At 37.9% G+C, this 19350-nt stretch overlaps 2 protein-coding genes across 9 annotated transcripts in view; one reads left to right on the forward strand and one right to left on the reverse strand.

Moving 5' to 3' along the window:
- LOC113640195 (Fc receptor-like protein 2) overlaps positions 1-15487 on the reverse strand; it is a 66694-nt gene extending 51207 nt beyond the window's left edge. For 4 of the 8 annotated variants that reach the window (XM_047803519.1, XM_047803520.1, XM_047803517.1 and 1 more), the window contains exons 1-3: positions 13854-14010; positions 13205-13546; positions 10664-10915 (exon numbers count right to left, since the gene is read on the reverse strand). In XM_047803519.1, coding sequence (XP_047659475.1) covers positions 10664-10915; positions 13205-13546; positions 13854-13911 — 652 coding nt within the window. In that variant the 5' untranslated portion in view covers positions 13912-14010. Of the gene's footprint in view, positions 1-10663; positions 10916-13204; positions 13547-13853; positions 14012-15366 lie in introns of those variants that run through there. The other 4 variants (XM_047803516.1, XM_047803514.1, XM_047803518.1 and 1 more) reach the window with 2 other exon arrangements.
- LOC113643839 (hemicentin-1-like) overlaps positions 1-19350 on the forward strand; it is a 276071-nt gene that overhangs the window by 188423 nt on the left and 68298 nt on the right.

The raw sequence follows: 19350 nt of genomic DNA on the forward strand, positions 1-19350 counted from the left end.
TGCACAGATCTCCCTAGGTCAGCACCTACCAGTGCGCTGTTTCAGGGCACCCGGGAGGTCTGCGCAAGGTCGACACCACCATCATACAACCAGACAGCATGGAAACTTCTGCCAGGTGTGTCTGAATGGGTCCTGGGGACTGTAGAAAAGGCTACAGGATCCAGTTCTACTCCCGTCCTCTGTGTTTTCAGGGTGTCTTGCCCACGATCGTTGGCAGGCACCAGGCGGTGTTCCTCCAAGAGGAACTTCTCTTGCTCCTGAGGAAAGGGGCCATAGAGCATGTTCCCCTCCCAGAGTGGGACTCCGGCTTTACAGCCGATATTTCATTGTTCCGAAGAAGAGGGGGGGCTGCGTCCGATTTTGGACCTGCGGGCTCTGAACTGTACTCTGAAGACTTACAGGTTCAAGACGCTCACGATCAAGGTTATCGTGTCTCAGATCAGGTCCAGAGACTGATTTGTGATGATCAACCTTGAGGACGCTTATTTTTGCATAGGCATTCTGCCAGAGTACAGGAAGTTCCTCAGGTTCACTTTTGGGGGCAAAGAGTACTAATATTGTGTTCTTCCTTTTGGCCTATTCCTTTCACCAAGCACGTTTTCAAAGTGCATGGACGCTGCCCTGGCGCTGTTGTGTTTACAGGGCATCCGTGTACTGAATTACCTGGACGACTGGCTCATTCTGGCCCAGTCGAAGGCTATGGTGGCCAGTCATCGAGATGCTGTGCTTGCCCATATGATGTCTCTAGGCCTCAGGTTGGACCCAGATAAGTGTGTGCTTTCTCCTTCTCAGAAAACCACCTTTCTGGGGACCACCTTTCTAGTTTGGGACTCCACCATGATGCGGGCACATCTGTCTCCCGCTCGGGTGGCTTCTATCTTATCAGCGGTGGAAGCTAGTTGAGGGGTGCATTGCTTCATGTCGGCAGCAGCCAACTGTATCCCTTTGGGTCTGCTTGACATGAGGCCATTCCAGCTCTGGCTCTGGGGTGCGGGCTTTCATCTTCGCAGACATCCCCTCAGGGTTATGCGCTGTGGGCTTTGTACCCTTATGTGGAAAAGACCTCAGTTTTTGGCCTTGGGTCCCACTTCAGGGGTGTGTCACCGTCACAGGACTCTTTCGGGAGGCAGACTTCCTGTTGAGGCAGGTGCTGAGGCCCGGGAGGTGATGTCTCCACCCCCACGTGGTAGAGCGAATTAGCGCTGGAAACCCATTTTGAGCCGATAGAGCCAGGCTTTGAGAAGTTTCTAACCCTGAAGTTGGCTCTGCTCCTAGCCTTGGCCTTTCTCAAGAGAGTGGGAATTGTCTCGTCCTTTGCCAGGGGTGTTCCCTTTGAAGATTTTTGTGTTGCGGCAGGTTGGTCCTCTCCGCACACCTTTTATCAGGTACTATAACCTGGACTTGGACCCCACACCACGGTCCCAGGTCCTGCAGGGCCTTTGATGGTCTGTTCTCAGTCTGCTCGTGCTCTCTCACGGCCTCTGGCACAGTCATCGAACGGTGCATGGCAACGCGGGTATTGCCGTTCCCACAGCGTCTCGAAAGGGAACCACACAAGGTTACATATGTAACCCGGTTCCATGGGAACGAGACGCTGCGTCGCTGGCCATGCCCCGGGCATCCTCTTGCGCTTCCTTCAGACAAAGAGAAGTTGGAGTAGTGTGACGTAGATGCACTTATATGGACTTGCTGGCGCGTAATCACTCCGTCACGTGTCCTTCCCGAGCCATTAAAATGGCGTGTGTGCTTCAGACACAACTTCCTCACAGAAGTGTTCCCATAGCATCAGCAATGAAGCAGCGTCTCGTTCCCTTCTCAGGGAACCGGGTTACATACGTAACCTGGTGTAGTTCACTCACAAATAAAAAATATTCTTCATGACTGGAAGAAAACTGGAATGTGGAATTAATATTCAAACTGAATCTGCATTTTGATCCTTTATTCACAGAGAAATAAAAAAAAGCAGGCATGTATTTTTTTTGTCAATTTTACTCATGATTCTTAAATTGGACCTTAATAACAAACACAGATTTGGTGATTAAATCAGTTTGTACTGTCTCCAGTGTGTGTGACTGTGATAATATAAAGGTAAGACTCACCTGTGATCATGAGGAGAAAGATCAGACAAAGCAGAGAAGACGGTTTAAGGGACATCATTCTTCTATAAAGATTCTATATACAACCTAAAACATAAAATAATCAACTTCAGTAAGGTGGAGACAGTAAGTTTGCTTCATCACACTACTCCATCACTCAGGAGTTTACACCACACACACTGTCTGTCATTTCTTACATAATAATCACACTATATTCTACCAGTTATGCAAACAACATCCAACATGCAGAACAGCAGAATAACTAGTAAAATAAATAAAAAACTGCAAAGTTTCCTCGGAGCTCGCAACACGGCTGCCATGCTCGGTGCCATCTGGCAGTTATTGAACATAGAGAGCATCCTGACGGTCTGCATCACTGCCTGGTTTTGAAACAGAACCGCTGGCAACCGCAAAGCCCTGAAAAGGGTCGTGCGAACTACCAGCCACATTGTTGGAGGTGGGCTTCCCTCCCTGCAGGATATCTACACAAGGCGGTCTATAAAAAAAGCTCGGAGGATCACCAATGACTCCAGCCACCCGTCCCAAAGACTGTTCTCTCTACTCCCCTCAGGACTGTTCTCTCTACTCCCCTCCGCAGCATCCGATCTCGCACCAGTCGACTGAGGGATAGCTTTTTCCCTCAGGCTATCAGACTAATTAACAGCCAAAACTAACACAGCCTACAGCATACTTCCACAACATGGTATGCTACACACTGCACTCTAACTTCAACAGTTCAACACTGGACTACACCAACACTGCATTCATACTGCATTTATACACACTGGACTATACACACACACACTCATGTAATTTAATATAATAATCTATGTGACAATAAGCTATCTGCCCTACAGGACATTTCTGTATCTGAACAGTCTGTTGCACCTTAACATATTACATATATAATATTTATACTTATATATATATATAATATATATATATATATATATATATATATATATATATATATATATATATATATATATATATATATATATATATATACTGTACATACTGTGTATAATGTGTAGTGCATTGTAAACTGTGTGTACTGACTATGTATGAGCACATTGCATCTTTTCCACTTTTGCACATGTCACCTGGTAATGAGCATTTTGCACATTTTTCACCTGTATGTAAATTGTTCTTAATTTCTGTTTCTTAACTACTGTATGTGAATGGTTCTGCAATTTCTGGAGCTTGTTCCCAAGAATTTCACTCACCATGGCACGTGCTGTGGTGTTGTGACAACAAAGGTGACTTGACTTGACAACAGGAGACTCTTTAAACATTTACAGAAATTTTAATAAATAACTGTACTGGAACATTCAAAAGCTACAAATGAAAATATGTGCATGAATTCACTGATACCAGCTCTGTTCAAAGCAGATAATGAATGATTCAAATGTGTTTAATTGTCATGCACTAATTACAGATTAATAGATTGAGCAGAAACTGATATTTGAAGGAGAGATTTTCTAAACACATCTAAAGTTAAACACAATACATTAAAATAAAGTTAAACATGAAGGCAGGTCAAAATAACCTCACTTTAAAGTTTGCATGTGTTTCTATGGACTGAAAGTGATTTATTCCTGTGCATGAGGATGTTTGTATATTTAGAACTACCCCTGAGCTGAAACCCCTAGTGGTAGGAAAGTGTAATGACTATAAATAGGCTTCAGCAGACGACAGTGCGCTTGATGGAAAGTTTTTGTATTCTGCAGCTTCTTTCTTTTATCCTGCTCTTCATTAGCATTATAACTAGTGTATGATGTTATGTAAATATAAGATCATGGAGTATTTGGACAAACAGCAGTGATTATGATAGTAGCTGCTTCATTAATGTCAGTTGATGCATCACAATTCATCCTCTTACAGTCTACTGTGCACTTAAACTACTACAATTACACAGAATTGAGTGTGTAGTAAGAACCATGTTTGGTTTAATTTGGCAAAGAAAAATGTCACACAACCAAAATATCTCAATATAATCTCATGATACCTAAAAACATTTTTGTGTTACATGATATGTGTCACAATAAAAATGCCTTTGTACTGTATGTTCTGCCTCCACAGTGCCTACATGACCCTCGTGTTCAACAGCCAAATAGCAAAGAAAGAAAAGTGTGAGTTAAAGAGTGTGTGCTTAAGATGTCTGGATGATGATGTTTTGCATAAACACAATTTTCTTTGCTTTAATTTCTGAATTAGTCACTTAAACAAGCTGCATTTTTACCACCAACACCACAATACATCAGAAATAACTGATCACACTATTGATATTTGAGCTCATATGTGATAATTAAAAGTTGCTAAACATAAAGAAATGAGACGTGAATTTAAGTATTTTGAACAGCAAACCTGTCAATGTTCAGGAAATGTAGATATTAGATTAATGAGAGAAATTAGCCATTAAAATATGAAGTTTTTTCTTACCATAACTTTTAGACTCTTGTGTACAACAACTGAGCAGAAAATAAAGTGTGAAGAGGAGTGTGTGTGATTAACAAGTGTTGCTGTTGTCTTGTCTTCTCTTTCTGCTGAAGTCACTTCCTATAAAATGAAGAAAATATGAAAGAGAATATTTTGTTCTTCTGTTCAAGTAAAATATAATAAAAGAAATGCTGAAAATATTATTAAATATTTTATTAATCTATTCAGCTTCATGACTGAATGATATCCTCTACTATAAAGTGCTCTTTGTAACAGAATTGTCACCATTTCCTTCTTCTTTATGCTACAACTGTGGGTTTACATTGTCAGTTACATTCAGAGCACGTCTATTAAAAAGCTGCTTTTATTTAAAAACCGAGAAAGGAAAGCGCTTAGCTTGTGACGCTAACATGCCCAGCACATCCTGTGTGTAATCATGCTAGCTAGTTCAAGTCATGCATCTTTGCTGACATTTACTTCATTAACTGGTGATGTTTTTGTATTGTGTTCTTGTATATTTAATACCACAGCTGAATTACTGCTGGAAAAAAAATGGATCACAACACAATAGTTCTCTAAAAAGACTATAAAAACTAGAGCAATTATCAGATGTTATTAAAGAGAGCAGGGTGTGTTAGCATGAGATTAAACACAGTTCATGTTCTGTGTACAGAGACGTCTTAACACCTCAGTCTATATGTGTCAAACTGTTTAACTGTAAAACAAGAGCTAAAACACGCTCTGAAAACGTTCCCATCCTTTTAACACATAGAACGTTTATGGCAGGGATGTTTATGGCAGGAACATTTGGGTTAGGATTGTTTATAGTAGGGACATTTCCTCCTGTTCTCTCTCTCCCTAGTCTGACACACAAAATTTACCATGAAAGCACATATAACAATCATGATATTTAAGATTTCCACTACGCGAGGCACATAGAAAGTAAGGGGCTTGAGCCGAACTGTTTTAAATGGGCGCCAACATCACAAATGATAAAGGAGTCCAACAAGGCAACAAACACACAATAAACAACACCAGTTATCTATCTCTCTCTCTCTCTCTCTCTCACACACACACACTCACACGCACACACACACACACACACACACACACACACACACACACACACACACACACACACACACACACACACATTAATAAATGGAAATTGAGTAAATACATTGTATTTGGTTAAATTGTGTTCAGTGATCCTTACCAAACACAACAACACCCCAATTATTCTATTTGGGTGGGGGTTGGAGATGTCATTTTTGCCTGTCTTCAAAACGTGAGAATCCTGTGATGATGATCTTTATGTTTTACCTTTTCTGTAGCTTGGAACCAGAACAAGTATTTAGAGGGTAGGTCCTCCACCCAGGGGTGCAAAATGGGGTTTTTTATTTTATTTTAATAATTTTTATTTCTATGTACATGGCTAAAAATGTCTTAAAGACCTGATCAGCTATCTTGTAGTTTTTAATACTATACATCTTTTCATTGGGAGACGTTTATCAACACTGATCTTGCAAACCCCACAGTAAACAGGCACTTCTGTTCATTCTGTTAGAAGTTAATATTTCCAATTCTGAACTCCATTCATTTCAGTATTTTTTAAACAGTTCAGTGAATAAAGAAAATTCACATACTGAACCCAAATACTCCACATTACTTTAGTCTTCACCACCACAGCTTGAGTAGGAAGTGTTGAATTGTGCTGAAGTGTAGCATCTGTTCTGTGTAGCATCTGTTCTATGTAGCCTAGCATCTGTTCTATGTATCATCTGTTCTGTGTAGCATCTGTTCTGTGTAGCATGTGCTCTCTGTAGCATCTGTTCTGTGTAGCATGTGTTCTGTGTAGCATGTGTTCTGTGTAGCATGTGTTCTGTGTAGCATCTGTTCTGTGTAGCATCTGTTCTGTGTAGCATCTGTTCTATGTAGCCTAGCATCTGTTCTATGTATCATCTGTTCTGTGTAGCATCTGTTCTGTGTAGCATGTGTTCTCTGTAGCATCTGTTCTCTGTAGCATCTGTTCTGTGTAGCATCTGTTCTGGGTAGCATCTGTTCTGTGTAGCATCTGTTCTGTGTAGCATCTGTTCTGTGTATCATCTGTTCTGCCACAAGGGCCAGTCATGAACACACTTTTCTAAGCACTACTCATACTTTTCACACTGTTTTCACTCAGAATTGTGTATCACCTACATCACACAGGTGTGTGTTGTGTGGAGAAGACTTTTCAGTACATACACACTCAACACTGAAAGTAAAAACACTTCAGTTATACAGAACATCAGAACTAGAAATAACCACAAATGAAGGTAATTAAATTCAGTACTGAATATTTAAGCTGCTGTATTGACAATACACTATTAAACTAAATGAAATACTTCAATACTCTTTATTATATTATACTTAATATGATATTATATACTTAATATGATTCTGTAATATGGAATATAATACTACAATACTGCAATTCTCAATATAATGATATAATACAGGATACAATACTGTAATATTAAATATAATAAGTGTAAAGATGAATTTTTTAACACTTTATATTGCTATATTGCAAAATATGAGAAAAATATGAAAAAAGTCCATACTTTCTGACAACAGATTTTTATTTACTAATGAAAGTATGTTTTATAAAATAAAAGTTTAGAGAGATTACGTGTGTAAAACTGCCTTTCCACGTGACTGAGAGAAATGAACTCAACAGCTCCTCCTTCAGGACAAAGGAGTCACAGCAGGAGAACCACTATGTTTGTACAGGACTATTAACACTGTTATACAGTACACCACATGATGAAGTAAAAGAACAATATATATTTACATAGTTTATTATAAACACTTCAAATGAATGGCCTCGTTTAAACAGACTATGTAAAATAACTTATATACTAACTTAATTCTGAACTTTAAACTTTATATTCTGTTTAAATATTTATGTGAAGCTGCTTTGAGACAATGTGAATTGTTTAAGCTCTTCACAAATAAAAATTAATGAAATTAGAAAAAAAATACATGAAATCTTCATGTAGAGGTTATATATTTTTATATACCCATTTTATTGTCTTTGGATTCTGAGCTCAGATGCAGATTTTATACCGAGTCATCTTTAAATAACAGAACTGACTGGATATTCTGTTAAATATTTACACGTATCCAATATTCTCTACTTATCATGGTTTGAGATTGGAGTGGTTTTTAATCCAACAAGTGTCCAGAAGACTTCAGACGTCTTTAAACCTAGTTTTAACGCTAACACTAGCGTACTGAACCTCCACCTCCTCAGAAGCTGAAGCTTTCACTGCAGAAGTCTCAGCAGTCCTGGGATCAACTGCCCTCTGATGTACAACACTCGCATACAGAACTTCATCCTGATTGGCTGAGGCTGAATCAGATACGGTGTTGTCTGGATTTGTCACTGCTATGTTTTCATAAAGATTCTCCTGAGGTGGGGAACATGACATCCAGAGGTGGGTAGAGTAGCTAAACATTTTACTCCAGTACAAGTTAAAACTACTTACAAAAACATTTCCTCAAGTAACAGTAAAAGTAGAAATGTTCACAGTTAATTGAGTAAGAGTAATAAAGTAATCAGTGAGAAGACTATTCAAGTAAATGTAAGACAGTAAATGTATATATTTTGTCTGCTATATCTGCTTCTAGCTGCTACACTGTTAAAGAGAACAGGAAGTGGCTTGTGTCATGGATGTTAAAGGAAATTAATTTCCATTGGGGTTGTAACAGTAACTCACAAACCTGCTGTTGATTATTTCCCTACAACAGAAACAAAGTGTTTAAAAAGTTTTTTTTAATAAAAGTATTTATTTACCTGATTTAAAGTTTGGCCAGCTGTTGAACCAGTTACTTTCTTTTTCCTGTTGAAAACGAAATATAATAATTCCATTAGTCCTGTCACGGTAAACAGTAAACTTAGACTGTCTGGACTGAGAAGCACTGATCCTCACACCACAAGGACTGAAGCAAACAATTCTACAGAAAGTCTCTGTAACATTACAAGTTATCTTCACTGGAACTAAGAGGCCCAAACACTGTTCCAGCATGACACTGTCCCTGTGCACAAAGCCACTGAGCTCCATGAAGACTCCATGAGGAACTCGAGTGTCCTGCACTGAGCCCTGACTCTGACTCAATCCCACTGAACACCTTTGGGAAGAACTGGAAATGGAGTCTCCTCAACATCTCAACATCAGAGTCTGATCTCATTAATGATCTTTAGCTGAATGAACACTAATCCCCACAGACACAATCCAACATCTAGTGTAGAACTTTCCAGGAGAGAAGAGTGGAGCAGATTATAACAGAAAAGGGAATAAATCTGGAGTCTGGAACTGTGTTTACTGGGAAAATATTTAAACACAGATCTGTACAACAGAAAAGTCTTTTGGACTCCACTTTTTATAATAAGGTGAAAATATTCTGTAATTTCTTACCTTATAGACAAGAAGGTGACAGTTAGACAAATAAACACAACCAGAACACCAAGACCTGCGTACACACCTGAGCTCAGGGAGTCTGTGTGGATGACAATGTAATAAATATCAGTGTTAAATATTTATTAGTTTGTTTCTCATAGATTTACATCATCACCCTCACCATTAATAGTGACAGACACTGCAGCTGATCTCTCAGAGCCGTGTTTATTCTGAGCCTCACAGTAATACTGTCCACTCTGTACAGCTCTGTAACTCTGTCCAGATCCTACAGGTGATGATTCATTCACCTTAAACCAGGTGTAGTTCTGTACAGGTGGGTTAGCATCACTGCTACAGGTCAGAGTCACTGAACTGTCCTCCACTATCTCACCAGAGGGACTGATGGACACTGAGACGTTCTTTGGAGGATCTAAAATGGACAGGATGATAACACCTTAAAGTAAATCTATAATAGTTTTATCTCTAATTGTCTGTAAGGGGATCTTCAGCTTTAACTTACACAGAACATTCAGAGTCACACTGTTGGAGTCCTGATGTCCGACTTCATTACTGCACTTGCACTTGTACTCTCCACTGTCCTCAGAGCTGATCTTGGAGATGTTGTAGGTCTTTTCCTTTCCTACTGATGTCTTCCCCTTAAACCATGTGTAGTTCTGTACAGGTGGGTTAGCATCACTGCTACAGGTCAGAGTCACTGAACTGTCCTCCACTATCTCACCAGAGGGACTGATGGACACTGAGACGTTCTTTGGATGATCTAGAGAGTTCCATGACCAGAGTGAGGAAAGCAGTTTATGGTCATAATTAATGCTTTTGTTCTGTCTTTCATCAATAATTGAATGCAGTTTATAACTGTTATTTCTGCCCCTTTTTTGATTATTACATTTGGCTTTATGTTTTATTAGAATCTTTATTATTGGGATAAATCAGAGACACCTTTCTGTAAACGGCTGAATTTCTTTCCTTTGGTGTCAGAATGGGATTCAATAGAGTTTCTATCTACTTTCCTGTCATAGAATTAAAAGTAAAACTCCTTCAAGATACAAATCACACAGAACAATAATAATATTATTAACTCCAACACCACAATAACAAATCACCAGGGGCAGGTTGAGTTCCTGCTCAATTCTATACGTATATTAGGACAACAGTTCATTAGAATTACAGAAGAAATAAAGAAATAACCAGTGAATTTACCACCACACATGAATTCCACTTTCATAAAGCAATAATACAAATAAACTCTTTATCTAATTATCAGTCTATTTCACTAATCAACACAGATATGAAATTGCTTCCAGAATTAATAAATTAATAGGTTCAGTTAATACAGCAATATTACAAGAACTTTTAATGTAAGTATTAATATTGACAACAAATAGAATTTTAAATATGTATTTAAATATAAGAGGATTTGGGTCTTCCCCCTTTTGCTTTAATGACAGTTTGCACTCGAGTTGACATGGACTCCAAAAGTTTTTTATAAAACATTATGATAACGTTTTAGATCAAATCTATGGGACTGTCATCTGATCTCAGGCTTCAAGCTATGAATGTCAGTCAATGTCATTTTGTGTTTTCTTTACTTACATCAGTACTTTATTTTGTTTTCCTTTATTAACTATCAGGTTATAAATTATATATAAGAAGGTAAATAAAGCTCACATCTGACACTGAGGGTTTGAACAGGAGAGTGGAGATGTTCATATCCTCTTACAGCACAGCTATAACTGCCTGCATCCGCACTGCTGACCGACTGCAGACGGACTTTATTGTTCTTGTTGGTCTTTGTGGTTAAATCTCTGCTGTTTTTGTACCAGATGAATGTTGGATCAGTCAGACTGCAGGTGGTTTTACAGGTCAGAACGACTGATTGTCCTTCTGTCACTTCTGCAGGAGCGATCTGAAGATCAAGATCTTAAACAACGAGAGAAACGTTAAATCATGAAAGCCGTCCTGAAGCCAGTAGAGCGTCTACTTCTAAAACTCTGCTCTCAAAGTGGTTTTCTATCTGGAGACTAGTCACTATTTACCAGCTCCTTAATGATCAGAACAATCAGACAAAACACTTTGTACTTTGACAGAAAAACCTTGACATGTAGCAGTATAAATGTTTCAAGGACTCTTCAGTAAGAAACTTTTTCAGTAAGAACATTATCTTAGTCTTCACTAAAAAGGTACCACAAGCAAAACATTTCCCCAAAACAGTTCTGTGTAGGAATATAAAAATAATAGATAGTAATAGTTAGTCCATAGTTAATATTATGAACTACACCATGTGTTACTCTGCTAGCGACACTTGAATGAAACAGGTAAGTGATTACATACATCCACTAGCTTGGGACCAGCTTAACGTTTAGAGATGTGTGAATGAAAACAGACAATAAACAGGCAGAAACCAAAGGCAGGATTATTGTGAATAAAATCAAGAAAAACAAGAAAGAAACAGAAGCAAGGCTTGTGTCAGACATCAATGATACAGATACGACTTAAAAAAGGATGAGAGCATGGGCACAGAGGGAGAATAATTCAGCAGAACCATCATTAAGGAAAGAACCATCATCATCAGCCTCATGGAAAAGAGAGCAAGGTGAGATGAACAAAACATCTTATTTTCAGTCTAACAGAAGAAAATCTGCAAAACAACGGATGGCAAACAACACAAAACCACTGTGAGTGTGTGGAAGTGTGGCTGTGGTCGAGTGCTGGTTTGTGAATAGAGGGCAGTGAGTGGTAAGGTTTATACACCTGTGGAGATTTGTGTTAATAACTGTTATCTGTTGCAGTGACCTGTGTCAGGGACGGAAGTGTGTGTGTGTGTGTGTGTGTGTGTGTGTGTGTGTGTGTGTGTGTGTGTGTGTGTGTGTGTGTGTGTGTGTGTGCGCTTGTGTGTGTGTGTGTGTGTGTGTGTGTGTGTGTGTGTGTGTGTGTGTGTGTGTGTGTGTGTGTGTGTGTGTATGTGTATGAGTGTATGTGTGTGTGTGCGCGTGTGTGTGTGTGCGCACGTGTTTGTGTCTGCGTTTGTGTGTGTATGTGTGTGTGTGTGTGTGTGTGTGTGTGTGTGCGTGTGTGTGCGTGTGTGTGTGTGCGTGTGTGTGTGTGTGTGCAGGGCTGTCAAGTATCACACATTAAGAGTGAGTCCCTCATGTCAGTCTTTTGTCACGTTCTCCCTTCACACATCGCATTTCTCACGCTGAAAAAATCTGTGACTATTTATTATATATTTAATAAGCCGCAGCGCCCAAAATGTATCTGTCTCCCCTGGAGTTCTTAGTCGAGCCTGACACTTATCAGCCAATCAAAAAAGAGGCTACACAATAGCCAATCAGAAAATAGCACCATTGTATCTCGGTAAGATTTAACGCAACAACCAATGAAAAAACAACATATTCATTAGCGAGGGTATTTTCGATGGTTGGTTTGAACAAAACCTCAACACAAAACAGCTCGTCTCAGGACAGGACATTGTCCTCAATCATGTCCCTAAACATGTCTGGGCTTGTGTGAACTGTTTTATATGGGAGCAACATTACACATGATAAAGGGGTCCAAAAAGGCAACAAACACTTACAATAAACACCACCAGTCATAATCTCTCTCTCTCTCTCCCTCTCTCTCTCTACCTCTCTATCCCTCACACACACACACACACACACACACACACACACACACACACACACACACACACACACACACACACACACACAAATGAATACATGGAAATTGAATAAATACTAAATTGAACAATGTGCGCGAGTGTGTGTCTATGTGTGTATAGGTGGGTGTGTATGTGTGTGTGTGCGCGTGTGTGGGTGTGTGTGTGTGTGTGTGTAGAGACATAATGTGTGGACTGAAAAGTGAATTATAAAAATAAATAAAGGTTAAATAACGATCTTCAATCCTGCCTCTAGTTTCCTCTTTCCCTGAACCCTCCAAACACGCTACACTGTGATCGGTAATGATGCCATTACTGAGTGTCCACTTACTTTCTGTCTAATTATTATGTAGATTTTTAAACATTTTATAATGTTGTGGTTGAAAAGTGAGCTTGTGGTGTCTTTCTTTAAAATAAATGGTGTTTGGTTTGAGATGTTTTCTAATGTAGTGAAAATTATAAGTGTAGAAAATAAAATTAGAAGACTAAGTGCTGCTTAAGGGTCCAAATAAATTCTGATGTGATTATATAAAAAAGATTATTTTATTTACCTGTAACACTGAGTGTAACTCCAGGATCACCCTGGTATCTTTGTCCCGCTGTATTTGTTCTGATTCTGAAGTAGTACATCTGTTCATCTGTTTTCTTCACATCACTCAGTCTGAGGTGGAAGTGATTCTGTACATCTGTTATATACGTCACTCTGCCTGAGTAACCTGGTACATTATTCAGATCAGTCGACTCTTTACCCTGAACTGGGTTAATTAACCAAAACCTCTTTGTCACTGTAAGACGTGGTGGGTGTGTGTAAGTGACGTTCATAATCACTGTAGATCCTTTTAAAGCACAGAGATTAAGTTGGCTGTATTTCACACTCCATTCATTCCCAAGAGCTGAAACATGATACATAAAAGAGGTGATTAGAGATTATTATCCTGAACCCCATCAAACACTCAGTTCACTCACAAATAAAAACTATTCTTCACGACTGGAAAAAAACTGTAATGTGGAATTAATATTCAAACTGAATCTGCATTTTGATCCTTTATTCACAGAGAAATAAAAAAGCAGGCATATATTTTTTTGTGTATTTTACTCATGATTCTTAAATGGACCTTAAGAACAATCACAGATTTGGTGATTAAATCAGTTTGTGCTGTCTCCAGTGTGTGACTGTGATAATATAAAGGTAAGACTCACCTGGGATCATGAGGAGAAAGATCAGACAAAGCAGAGAAGATGGTTTAAGGGACATCATTCTTCTATAAAGATTCTATATACAACCTAAAACATAAAATAATCAACTTCAGTAAGGTGGAGACAGTAAGTTTGCTTCATCACACTACTCCAGCACTCAGGAGTTTACACCACACACACTGTCTGTCATTTCTTACATAATAATCACACTATATTCTACCAACTTCTCTTTAAACATTTACAGAAATATTAATAAATAACTGTACTGGAACATTCACAAGCTACAAATGAAAATCTGTGCATGAATTCACTGATACCAGCTCTGTTCAAAGCAGATAATGAATGATTCAAATGTGTTTAATTGTCATGCACTAATTACAGATTAATAGATTTAGCAGAATCTGATATTTGAAGGAGAGATTTTCTAAACACATCTAATGTTAAACACAATACATTAAAATAAAGTTAAACATGAAGGCAGGTCAAAATAACCTCACTTTAAAGTTTGCATGTGTTTCTATGGACTGAAAGTGATTTATTCCTGTGCATGAGGATGTTTGTATATTTAGAACTACCCCTGAGCTGAAACCCCTAGTGGTAGGAAAGTGTAATGACAGTAAACTGATTATAAGTAGGCTTCAGCAGACGACTGTGCTCTTGATGGGGAAGTTGTTGACCAAAGATGGTGATGTGGAAATGAATGTGGTTGTGCAGAAGCAGAGCAGCTTAGAATGTGTGTCATTTATCAACGTCCATTACATACTGCTGTGTGATCAATGACAGTTTCTTAATGTATTCTGCAGCTTCTTTCTTTTGTCCTGCTCTTCATTAGCATTATAACTAGTGTATGATGTTATGTAAATATAAGATCATGGAGTATTTGGACAAACAGCAGTGATTATGATAGTAGCTGCTTTATTAATGTCAGTTGATGCATCACAATTCATCCTCTTACAGTCTACTGTGCACTTAAACTACTACAATTACATAGAATTGAGTGTGTAGTAAGAACCATGTTTGGTTTAATTTGGCAAAGAAAAATGTCACACAACCAAAATATCTCAATATAATCTCATGATACCTAAAAACATTTTTGTGTTACATGATATGTGTCACAATAAAAATGCCTTTGTACTGTATGTTCTGCCTCCACAGTGCCTACATGACCCTCGTGTTCAACAGCCAAATAGCAAAGAAAGAAAAGCCTGAGTTAAAGAGTGTGTGCTTAAGATGTCTGGATGATGATGTTTTGCATAAAAACAATTTTCTTTGCTTTAATTTCTGAATTAGTCACTTAAACAAGCTGCATTTTTACCACCAACACCACAATACATCAGAAATAACTGATCACAATATTGATATTCGAGCTCATATGTGATAATTAAAAGTTGCTAAACATAAAGAAATGAGACGTGAATTTAAATATTTTGAACAGCAAACCTGTCAATGTTCAGGAAATGTAGATATTAGATTAATGAGAGAAATTAGCCATTTAAAATATGGAGTTTTTTCTTACCGTAACTTTTAGACTCTTGTGTCCAACAACTGAGCAGAAACTAAAGTGTAAAGAGGAGTGTGTGTGGTTAACAAGTGTTGCTGTTGTCTTCCTTCTCTTTCTGCTAAAGTTACTTCCGAAAAAAAATTAAGAAAATATGAGAGAAAACATTTAGTTCATCTTTTCAAATAAAATATAATAAAAGAAATGCTGAAAATATTATTAAATATTTTATTAAGATAAATATTCAGCTTCATGACTGAATGATATCCTCTACTATAAAGTGCTCTTTGTAACAGAATTGTCACCATTTCCTTCTTCTTTATGCTACAACTGTGGGTTTACATTGTCAGTTACATTCAGAGCACGTCTATTAAAAAGCTGCTTTTATTTAAAAACAGAGAAAGGAAAGCGCTTAGCTTGTGATGCTAACTGTCAGGACTCGTGCATCAGTTTACGTTCCTCGTCAAATGTCTGCCCTGCCTTCGTCTGCTCCTCCCTGTCTACACACCTGTTTCCTATTGTGATTACCCTGTGTATTTAACTGTTTATTTCGCCATCCTGCGTTTGGGTCTGTTCCATCTCGTGTTCATGACACTAACATGCCCAGCACATCTTGTGTGTAATCATGCTAGCTGGTTCAAGTCATGCATCTTTGCTGACATTTACTTCATTAACTGGTGATGTTTTTGTATTGTGTACTTGTGTATTTAATACCACAGCTGAATTACTGCTGAAAAAATGGATCACAACACAATGGTTCTCTAAAAGCCTATAAAAACTAGAACAATTATCAGATGTTATTAAAGAGAGCAGGGTGTGTTAGCATGAGAATAAACACAGTTCATGTTCTGTGTACAGAGTCGTCTTAACACGTCAGTCTATATGTGTGAACACATCAACTCTGTACTTCATCAACACCCAGTAGGACAATGTGTCAAACTGTTTTACTGTAAAACAAAAGCTAAAACACACTCTTATTATAATATGGATAATATAATATGTTTTCCTGTGCTCCTTAACATTAAATGGAACAGAACTGTTCAATGTTAAATTACATGTTTCTATCTTAATGTAGATCATACTTTAAATATGAAATAAAATAAATAAAACAAACCTATGTTAAATGTATATATGGATTACTTATCGTTTCTCTAACACAAGCAAGAGACAGTGAGTGTATGAAAGTGTCAGTACTTGGACATTCTCTGCCGGAACAATAGGGGGCGCCTTATCATTAACTGGAACAGAACTGTTTAGTGCCGGAACAATAGGGGGCTTCTGGCAGTGTGTTTTCTGTCACGTCTTGTAATACTCACCTGGTTGTAATTGGTTTAATTATTATGTGTATTTATTTCTGTCAGAGAACTGGGGTGTCTTCACACACAAAAAGGCCCAAATGCAGGGATAACAAAATAAAAACAGAGATTTTAAAGAAAAACAAATAAATAATTGAAAGAACGAGGAAACAGGAACCGAGACACAGAAGACGACAAAAAATTAGGAAACGTGGAGGATATAAATACACATGATAATTAAACCAATTACAACCAGGTGAGTATTACAAGACATTTGACAGAAAACACACTGCCAGAACGCCCCCTATTGTTCCGGCAGAGAATGTCCAAGCAGAAGTCAAATCAATTCAAATCTAATTTTATTTGTCACATACACCTACATACAGAGATCGACATGCAGTGAAATGCTTTTTACATCTGTCCAGTATTCAAGCATAAAAAGGAATGGAATTAAGAATAAAAAATAAAACCAAAAGGAGGTAGATAAATAAAAAGTATAAACTATATAAATATATGAAAATATATGTGAAAAATATATGTATATACATAAATGCTTATGGTTTTAAATGAAGGAGTCAGACTTAGACCTTCTTGTCTTTTCAGGGTCCTCACAATGGGAGGCCTTGTTTTTATTAAAAGCAACGTAATACAGATAAATGTGTGTAATATATGTAAAGTAAAATAAAATAAAATTACAAATGAAATCTCTTTCAAATAATTGCATTAAAAGATAGTAACAAACCAAGAAACACTATTCAAGTGTTAGCCTGCATTTGTTCTCTGATGCAAAATACTTAAGCAATACAAATGTAGTACAGTAACTAAGCATAAGCTTGCCTATAGTAGAATGCACAACCGTTTTTCAATACAGCAAACTTTATATACTCTTTTTAGGGCTGGGCACTTGCGGAGCATCTGCCCTGCACTTCCCTTGCATTTGCCTTGAATTTGCTTGGCACTATACAGGACCATGTACAAGCTCTTGAAAAAGAGTGATAGGCCCAAGAGTCTATTAGGAAATCATTTGCTTACATCATTTTGTGGTTGACTTACGTAAATCTCCCTTGTTCATGCAAGGCATATGCCCCTGCAGTGCCTATGCAACACATCATATCTTGCACATCATAGATTTACATCAGCCAGGATTATAAAATCCTATAGTTATATGGAACAGCTTGTTCTTTTTCTTCTAGCCACATTCAACATTTAAAATAAATATTTCATTTATAGAAAAAAATTATACATATAAATGTAAATAAAAGCAAACAGAGCTCTCTTGAACTTCTGATAAATAAAACTTACTATTGCATAAATCTTCTTAGTCAGTTGAAATCTTCTTCTGTCTAGGTTCAGCATCTGATCCTCTGCAAGCTTGCGGTAGCATTTTTGGCAATTGTAATTGTATTTAATTCATATTCAATTGTTTCATTTCTGTAACCAAGTTTTCTACTTTCAGAAGTTTTTTAGCAAACATCAGTTGCTTTTGTTCCTCTTTCCTATCCCATTTAGCTTCTCTATGCTTCTTCCTTTTTACCTTTCTCATTTGTTTTTGTTCACTTTGCTTTTGGGCAGAAATATCTCCTAAAGTGTATTTGGGTTGAGTTTTAGATTTGGCTCGAGGGGAATTCATGAATCCTACAACTCCATTCTGACCAGCAAAACCTCTGTATATGAGGTCTTTTTTTCCCATCATATTACTCCAGCTTCTACTAGTCTGAAGGAGGCATGAGTGGATGCCCAGAGTGTGGCAAGCAACAGAGTGTTTCGTTCCCTTCTCTGGGATCTGTGGTACATACAGTATGTAATTTGGTGTAATTCCTTTTCAAGGGAACTTTGTGCTGTGTCATGGCTGATGCTATGTGAATAAACAAAACCAGCACTGCCACACACCTAGTGATTTCTGTGCCAGAGGTCGTAAAAGCGGACATCTCTAAAAACCCTACTTCTCGGGTGTAGGGTTCCTTTCTGGGCCGCCCGGCCGAGATTACTGCTGCTGCTGGACAGCCGCTCAGATTTTACTCTGGGCACTCTGGCTACACTGCTAATGCATGTTAGCCTTAGCCCATCACTGCAGCAAAGGGAAGAACTATCAAATTGCTTCTCTGTGGCAACCAATTCAGCTGTTAAATATATTTTCATCCTTTTTTGCAGATTTTCAAACAATAACGTGGGCCATCTGCTTTGTGGGCTAAATATTTTGCTTGGAGGCGAGCTTCAGACACAGAGCTTCAAACACCGCTTCCGTAAAAATTCTTCCCATAACGTCAGTTACATTCTAAGTTGCTGAGTATCTGTGAGGATCTGTGTAAGGATTCAGTGTTTCTTAGATGTTTCCATACAGCTGAAAGCAAAAAATAAATAAATTACACACACACACACACACACACACACACACACACACACACACACACACACACACACACACACACACACTGATATATATATATCAGAAACATCAGAAACGTGTTTTAAAGCATTTTACTAACATTTATTTACATCAGTCATCACCACACACACTCTGATATATGAATACGATTTAAATATATATATAAAATATAAATTTTACTGAATATTAAATAAATATAAAATTACTGTTGGAGTTACAGCTGTGTATTGTAGCAAATTTTCATATAAAACATTTATTATCAAATTAGTATTTAATCTAGTGGTGGTTTTCGGATCAAAAGTTTAAAACTCACAGCAATAT

The sequence above is a fragment of the Tachysurus fulvidraco genome, chromosome 18, assembly GCF_022655615.1.
Source record: "Tachysurus fulvidraco isolate hzauxx_2018 chromosome 18, HZAU_PFXX_2.0, whole genome shotgun sequence".
NCBI classification, from domain to species: domain Eukaryota; kingdom Metazoa; phylum Chordata; class Actinopteri; order Siluriformes; family Bagridae; genus Tachysurus; species Tachysurus fulvidraco.